The 8,075-nt window shown below is 63.6% G+C and overlaps 1 protein-coding gene across 1 annotated transcript; it reads right to left on the reverse strand.

Annotated features, from left to right (window-relative positions):
• Positions 1-1,741: 1,741 nt before the first annotated feature.
• On the reverse strand, positions 1,742-4,254 carry LOC138825276 (uncharacterized). Its single transcript, XM_070019672.1, has 2 exons — positions 4,068-4,254; positions 1,742-2,151 (listed from the first exon to the last, which is right to left on the reverse strand). The coding sequence occupies exons 1-2, from the start codon at positions 4,252-4,254 to the stop codon at positions 1,742-1,744; spliced, it is 597 nt and encodes a 198-aa protein (XP_069875773.1).
• Between the last annotated feature and the right edge of the window lie 3,821 nt (positions 4,255-8,075).

Consider the following 8,075-nt stretch of genomic DNA (forward strand, 5'->3'; position numbering starts at 1 on the left):
AGGCTGAGATCTGAGCATCGTGGTTCAAAGCCAGCCCAGGCAGGAACATCTGTGGAACTCTTACCTCCAATGAACCACCAGAAAACTGGAAGTGGCACAGTGGCTCAAGGGGTAGAGTGCTGGCCTTGAGCTGAAGAGCTGAGGGACAGCGCCCAGACCCAGAGTTCAGGCCCCACAACCAAGAATAAAAATAGAACCAAGGGGCTGGGAAGGTGGCTCAGTGGTAGAGCGCTTGCCTTGTATGCCTGAGGGCCTGGGTTCAATTCCTCAGCACCACATAAGCAAAAAGAAAAAAGCCGGAAGTGGCGCTGTGGCTCAAGTGGTAGAGCGCTAGCCTTGAGCTGAAGAGCTGAGGGTCAGCGCCCAGGCCCAGAGTTCAGGGCCCACGACCGGACCCAAAAAAAAAAAAAAAAAAATGGAACCAAGATGCTCACAGCAAGGGGATTCAAGTACTGGTGTGGCCCTGGGTTCAGGCTTGGGTTGGGGTGCATGTCCCACTGATCTGGTTCCTGGGGTGCTCACCACAGAGGGCAGGGGTGGGGGGTGATCACTGTGTAGGGCAGTCTGGTATTGACCCCCACACACTTTTTTTTTTTTTTTTTTTTTGCCAGTACTGGGATTGAATTCAGGTCCTGGGTGCTGTCCCTGAGCTTCTTGTTTAAAGCTAGCACTCATCGCTTGAGCCTGTGCGTGTGGTGCTGAGGAATGGAACCCCGGGCCTCGAGTGCCCCTCTGGCCGCCTCTGCAGGCATTGCCCACCACGCCCTGGCCCCTTGTTTGCCAGGAGAGTGCAGTGTCCCCATCTGCCCGGTGCGAGTCCCTTCAGGGAACCTCCCGCTCCGCCAGACCCCTGAGACCTGGTCTCCACCAAGCAGGGCCCAGAATCCCTTTGTGCTCATCTTCCTGCCAGGGGCCCGCTCGGCCTGCCGAGGCTCCTGGATCTGGTCCCGACTCGCCCTGGCCTATGCTCTGGCCACCTTGTTTCCTACTACTGGCCCGCTCAGGTGCCAGCAGCTGTCCCAGAGGCTTCTCGTGAAATTAGGGCACAAATTGGGCCACCAGGTGAGCACACAGGCTCCTTCTGCTGGCCTAGAAAGGGCGTCCCTGGGCTGGAGTGCTCCCAGTGGGCACGCAGGCCGGCGGGAGCAGGAGCTGGGGTCCGCGCAGGGGAGGGGCCGGCGGGAGCACGCCGAGGGGTCCGCGCAGGGGAGGGGCCGGCGGGAGCACGCCGAGGGGTCGGCGCAGGGGAGGGGCCGGCCTGACCACGCCGAGGGGTCCGCGCAGGGGAGGGGCCGGCGGGAGCACGCCGAGGGGTCGGCGCAGGGGAGGGGCCGGCGGGAGCAGGAGCTGGGGTCCACGCAGGGGAGGGGCCGGCCTGACCACGCCGAGGGGTCGGCGCAGGGGAGGGGCCGGCCTGGCAGGAGGGGTCCACGCAGGGGAGGGGCCGGCGGGAGCACGCCGAGGGGTCCGCGCAGGGGAGGGGCCGGCGGGAGCACGCCGAGGGGTCCGCGCAGGGGAGGGGCCGGCGGGAGCACGCCGAGGGGTCCACGCAGGGGAGGGGCCGGCCTGACCACGCCGAGGGGTCCACGCAGGGGACGGGGCCGGCGGGAGCACGCCGAGGGGTCGGCGCAGGGGAGGGGCCGGCCTGGCAGGAGGGGTCCGCGCAGGGGAGGGGCCGGCCTGGCAGGAGGGGTGCGGGCCGGGGCGGGGGAGGGGGCCTGGGGTGTCAGAGCAGCGGGGCTCATCTGGGGCTTCTAGAAGCAGCCCCAGCGTATGCGGGAGGCTCTGGCAGGGCAGTGGGCCCAGCGGCAGGGGGAGCCGGTGTCCGTGAAATGGCCACATCCCGGGGCCAGGCGGCGTCCAGCGGCGGGGGCTGGGCCGTGTGTGCGTGCGTGTGCGTGCCCCGCGCCGCCTGCCCGTGCAGGACGGCCGTCCCGTGTGTGACCCCGGGCGCGGAGGCGGAGGGAGCGGCCCCGGCCGGGGGGGCCTGAGACTGCACGCGGCCTTCGGGGGCTGCCCCGGTCCGGCTCCGCGTCTCCTCGGCGGCAGCTTCCGGTCGGGACCGGAAGGGGCGGGGCCGTGGGCCGGCTCCCGCGCGGCCATCTTTGAAGCGGGCAGACACTCTGGGAGGTGGGTCTCGGGTGGCTTTGCCTGTGGGCCGGGAGCGCCGGGGAGCCCCGGGCCTCGCATCCCGCCCTGGTCCTGGTGCGGGGCCTGTGCCCACGCGGGGCGGGGCGGGGCAGGGCTGTGCGGGGCCTGTGCCCACGCGGGGCGGGGCTGTGCGGGGCCTGTGCCCACGCGGGGCGGGGCTGTGCGGGGCCTGTGCCCACGCGGGGCGGGGCATGGCTGTGCGGCGCCTGTGCCCACGCGGGGCGGGGCTGTGCGGGGCCTGTGCCCACGCGGGGCGGGGCAGGGCTGTGCGGGGCCTGTGCCCACGCGGGGCGGGGCTGTGCGGGGCCTGTGCCCACGCGGGGCGGGGCATGGCTGTGCGGCGCCTGTGCCCACGCGGGGCGGGGCTGTGCGGGGCCTGTGCCCACGCGGGGCGGGGCAGGGCTGTGCGGGGCCTGTGCCCACGCGGGGCGGGGCTGTGCGGGGCCTGTGCCCACGCGGGGCGGGGCTGTGCGGGGCCTGTGCCCACGCGGGGCGGGGCGGGGCTGTGCCCGCGCGGGGCGGGGCTGCGCGGGGCCTGTGCCCACGCGGGGCGGGGCGGGGCTGTGCCCGCGCGGGGCGGGGCTGCGCGGGGCCTGTGCCCACGCGGGGCGGGGCAGGGCCGTGCGGGGCCTGTGCCCACGCGGGGCGGGGCTGTGCGGGGCCTGTGCCCACGTGGGGCGGGGCAGGGCTCCTGCGGGGCTCAAGCTCCAGCCTTGGGGCTTCGGTGGTGGCAGAGACCTGGCGCAGGGCCCTCAGTGCCTTATGAGCTGCGGCCGGGCCGGCCTCTGAATAGCTCAGTGCCGGCCGTGAGCAGCTTGGCTGCGGCAGGCATCACAGTGCATTTTAAGGAAAAATAAAGCATAAAAGGAGTATTCGCAGCCGGGCACAGAGCCTCACGCCTGTCATCGTAGCTACTCAGGAGGCTGAGGTCTGAGGATCGTGGTTCAAAGCCAGCCTGGGCAGCAAAGTCCGTGAGTCTTATTTTCAAAACCACCAGAAAACCAGAAGTGGTGCAATGGCTCAAGTGGTAGAGCGAGTGCTAGCCTGGAGCTGAAGAGATGAGGGGCAGGGTTTAGGCCCCACGACCGGATCTAAAAAAGAAAAATTAGGGAATTGGTAACCTACACCAAGCTTGAACAGAACAGGGGTGGGGCCCTTCCCCGCCAGCTGATTCTTTTTGACTGGTCAGAATTGAGAGGGGCAGCAGGGCTGCTGTGGCCTGGCCCTTCCCCAGGCCCAGGCAGGCTCGGTCTGGAGAGAGGACCCCTCTGGTTTGCACAAGAAGACTGCTGACAGCGCTCCACTTCTCATGTTGCTCTGTGGACAGAGCTGGTCTCCACACCCCGGCCCAGCCTACGCCTCGGCTGGCCTGTGCTCCTCCCGGTGTGGCCGCAAGGTGGAGCCACAGGCCTGCGGGTCGGTGCCCCAAGCCTGCGTGGCTCCAGACGGAGGCTCTGCTCTGAGCCCTTCTAAAGATAACTTTTCCTCCTCTTGTGGTGCTGGGAATTAAGTCCATGATTTCCTGAACACTAGGCAAGAACTCTGCAGTCGAGCTACCTCCCCAGGAGTGGAAATTTGGGCTTCAAATACTCAGTGTTCTGTGCTTTCAGGTGTGTGAATTTAGGGGCTGCCGCCTGCCCCGGGGTTCCTCGGCTGGGGTCAGTGCTTGGAGAGCCTTCTACCCTTGGCCTCTGCGGTCCTCCTGTCTGTGGACTCCACCCAGCCCGTGTCCAGATGGGAGCTGGGGTCAGGGTTGGGACGCTGGGCTGCGGCCTCTTACGTCTTCCTGGTCTTTGTGGCCAGGCTCTGCTGGCTTCAGGTTCCTCGCTCTCTGACACTCAGAACCACTGTCAACCTGTCCCATGGCCCACACCCAGGTGATTCATGGCAATGCCGACTCAACTGCCCTAGGTGACCTTGGGGAGTCACCATGGTGATGGCAGTGAGGGTGGCAGGATCGACGGTGATGGTGGTGATGGCAGTGAGGGTGGCAGGATCGACGGTGATGGTGGTGGTGATGATCGTGATGGTCATGGTAGTCATGGTGGTGATGGCCGTGGTGAGGGCGGTGGTGGTGATGATTGTGATGGTCATGGTAGTCATGGTGGTGATGGCTGTGGTAAGGGCGGTGGTGGGTGGTGATGATCGTGATGGTAATGGTCATGGTGGTGATGGCCGTGGTGAAGGTGGTGGCGGGTGGTGATGATCGTTGTCATGGTCATGGTCATGGTGGTGATGGTCACGGTGAAGGCGGTGGCACGTGGTGATGATCGTCATGGTCATGGTCATGGTGGTGATGGCTGCGGTGAGGGCAGTGGTGGGTGGTGATATCATTGTGATGGTGATGGTCATGGTGGTGATGGCTGCGGTGAGGGCAGTGGTGGGTGGTGATATCATTGTCATGGTCATGGTCATGGTGGTGATATGGTGATGGTGATGGTGGTGATGGCCGCAGTGGTTGGTTGGTGATATCATTGTGATGGTGATGGTCATGGTGGTGATGGCCGTGGTGAAGGTGGCAGTGGTTGGTGATGATCATGATGGTGATGGTCATGGTGGTCGTGGTGGTGTTCACCATCATGGCTGCCAGGACCCCGGGCCGCCCTGGCTGACTGCCACACACAGTCCGAGGATTTCTGACCGCAGCCACTCTGCATGGCATGGTGAGCAGAGCACTTGCTTTGCCCCCTCGGAGTCATTCCCTTTTTGCTGGAAGGCAGCGTCTCAGGAGTGTGCTGTCGGCCCCACAGGAAGCTGTGGCAAGAGCAGCAGAGCGCGGAGGGCTGCCCTCAGGTCGTTTCTGGGGCCTGGGGCAGGTGGGCCTGACAAAGCCCCGTGCTCCCAGGGTTCCAGGGTGGGAGGGCAGGCCTGGCTGGCAGCCGTGGCTGGGAGGTGGGGACGGCGCTCAGTCCTCCGACTCCATGTGGGAGAGACTCAAGGTGAGTTCACACACAGGCATCTTACCATTATTCATGGTAGTTGTCGGAGCCCTGGACTGAGGAGGTGGAGGAGGGATGGCCTGTTCTTCGTGGCATAGTTTGGTCTTTGTGGCCGAGGCATTCAGGAAGCGGTCAGCTGGATGGTTTTCTTCTGGACGCCACTCTGGCCGGAGCTCTGGCCTGGCTTGCGTGTCCAGCCTCCGCTTCCTCCGCTCTGCACTTCATCGAGGCCCAGCATGGCCCCTCCCTCCCGCCATGCTGGGCCTCCCGGGAGAGGTGAGGCGCTGGCCCAGGCAGGTGGGCTCACGCTGCGGCCGTGGGGCTGCTGCGGGTCACACGTCAGGGCCTCCCCGGGACTGTGATGACCAGGACCCTCGCTGACCCCCGTGGCGGTGCTGAGGGCCTAAGCTGCTCTAGGGTTTGGCTTTTAGTCATTCTGGCTTTCACCAGGTTTTAGGATAGGGTCTCCCACAGGGTAAGAGAGGAGACATTATTTAACCTGGGCTGCTGTTGAGTGGCTTTAGTTCTATCAGCCCGAGACATGGTGTACTAAGCTAGGGGCAGCAAATGAGAGGGGACTCTGGTGGCTGTGGGCAGGGTTGGTGAGGGGGCCTGAGGGGGTTGAACTCAGGGCCTGGGCACTGCCCCTGAGCTACTTTTGCTCAAGGCTAGCGCTCTACCACTTGGGCCACAGCGCCACTTCTGCCTTTTTCTGAGTAATGTATTGGAGGTAAGAGTCTCTCGGACTTTCCTGCCCAGGCTGGCTCTGAACTGTGATCCTCAGATCTCCGCCTCCTGAGTAGCTGGGATTTTAGGGGTGAGCCATCAGCACCTGACTTGAGGAGCTCATTTTGAAGGGAGTGTCTGGAGCTCGGTGGGTTGGAGGCTGCAAGCTGTGTCCACGTCATTCGTGGCTCTGGCTTGGGAACACTGAGGTGGTGAGGTTCACAGTACGCGTGTTATACAATGAAAAGAAGAGGGGGCTGGGCCAGGGCGGGAGGGGCCCCAGACAGCCCTGCCTCTCCATTGGGGCTTGGGCCTCTGGGCCGCTCCCAGGACTGCCCCCCCCCAGGGTGCAGCCCACCCATGGCCTACCCTGAGGGTGAGGGGGGCTGTGGTGTCCTGCCCAGAGGGGGCCCGGCCCCACCCCTCCCTGGCCCCCAAGCGGGTCTGGTGGGGACTGGTTCCTGAAAGAGCAGGGGTCCAGGAGGCCCCTGGGCTGGGCTCCCCTCTGCCGGTGGGACCGGAGGTTTTCGAGACTGTTTAACGTCTTCCTGGAGAGACCCCAGGGATTCTAAGTCTCACTCACTGTCTCTAAGTTTTCATTAGCAGCTTTCTCCCAGAGATGATGGATTAGATTTTATTGTTGGAAAAAAGCCAGATAAAATCAGATGCCTCCTTCAGCCCCTGCCTCCCTTCCCTCCTCCCTCCTCTTCCTTTGCTCCCTGGCTTCGGGGTCTGCCGCACCTGGCCTTCATGTTGCGTGTTGTGCTCACTCCCAGTCTAAGAGGGCAGTCCACCAGCCCCAGGCTGTGTGTGAACTCTGCGGCTCTCAGCTGTGAAGCACTCTGATTCCTTGTGTCTGCCTCCTGGCCGTGCGGCTCCTTCCCCTGGGGAATGGAAGGGGGAATCTGGGAGCCCTGGGCACACCCCCAGGCTGCCCTGCGGCTTGGGGCCCCAGAGGACCAGGTGCATGCTCTGTTCTGTGGGGCCGGGGCTCTGTTCCTGGGGTGCAGCAGCTGGTTTGGTCATTTTCCTGGGTTCCCGTGGGGCCTTGTGCACACCTCTGGCTGCCTCGCCCCCGGCTGATAGTACTTTCCAGTAAAAGGTGGAGTGGGGGGGGGGGGGAGGCGCCCACCTGCCCCTGTGTTCTGGGACGGAGCTGTGTCCGCTTTTCTTTCTGTGATGTTGTGTCATGGTTTTCTGGCCTGCAGAAGCTCCCAACAGGAATGGGCGCCTGGGGTTTCCCGCCACCAGGCAGAACCTGTGGGCGGCTGCTGGGAGGACAGCCCGCAGGGCTTGAGCCGTGAGCCCAGCCATTTTTGCTGTGATGACGTTCAGGTAGGGTCTGATGCTTGCGCCACACGCTCATCAGGTCGGATGGGTTCTTGGGGGCGGCGGGGGTGGGGGTGGGAGGGAGCTCAGTGGCAAAGCACTTGCCTAGCAACTGCAGCGTACTGGTTCCATCCCCACCACCACAAAAAGAAAGACAAGAAAAAAGGGGTTCTTGAAAACCTCTCGCTTAGGATGGCTCCAGTTAGTGATCTGGTCTCCGCTTCCCAGGTAGCTTGGGTTAGAGGCATGACTTAGAGGCCACACCTGGTCTCCCTTTACTTGTTTTTGTTGTTGTTGGTCATGGGGCCTGAACTCTGGGCCTTGGCGTTGTCTCTCAACTCTTCAGCTCAAGACTAACACTACTACTCGAGCCACAGCGTCACTTCCGGCTTTTTCTGCTTATGTGGTGCTGAGGAATCGAACCCAGGACCTCATGCATGCGAGGCAAGCGCTCTACCACTGAGCCACCTTCCCAGCCCTCCCTTTGTGTTTTGAGTGTGGCACTAGGCAAGTAAAGTCGCTCCGGTAGCTCTCTGTCAGGGCTGTCTGCAGCCATTCTTGCAGCACACAAAACATGTAAACGCAGCTACACGTAGCACACACGCAGTTGTTGGGGACCACAGGCACACAGGGTTCCCAGCATGGGCACCCTCTCCAGCTTGCTGAGTCCCTGGACACTGTGCTTCCACTGCCAGGCTCCAGGGTAAGAGGACATGGGAATGTCCAACTTTTAAATCAAAGTATCGTGTCCGCTTCAAACACCAGCAGCCAGAATGTCCTGGGGGAAGGACTTCCCAGCCTAGTGGGGACAGTGTCTGGACTTCTGAGTGTTTACCTGCTTCCTTGTTACGCATGGAGCCTCAGGTGTGTGTGGGCTGTGCTGAGGTCTGTGTACATTGCTGAGGCCTTCCAGGCTCTCCACTTCCCAGA

The sequence above is a fragment of the Dipodomys merriami genome, unplaced genomic scaffold, assembly GCF_024711535.1.
Source record: "Dipodomys merriami isolate MVZ:Mamm:240054 unplaced genomic scaffold, mDipMer1.0.p SCAF_137, whole genome shotgun sequence".
NCBI classification, from domain to species: domain Eukaryota; kingdom Metazoa; phylum Chordata; class Mammalia; order Rodentia; family Heteromyidae; genus Dipodomys; species Dipodomys merriami.

Bases quoted from the DNA above. Each gene is read 5' to 3' on its own strand.
- LOC138825276 (XM_070019672.1), bottom strand. From the start codon at position 4,254: ATGACTACCATGACCATCACAATCATCACCACCACCGCCCTCACCACG. The intron at 2,152-4,067 runs GTCACCTAGGGC...CCCGGCCCACAG, and splicing joins CACCATGGTGACTCCCCAAG to GCAAAGCCACCCGAGACCCA.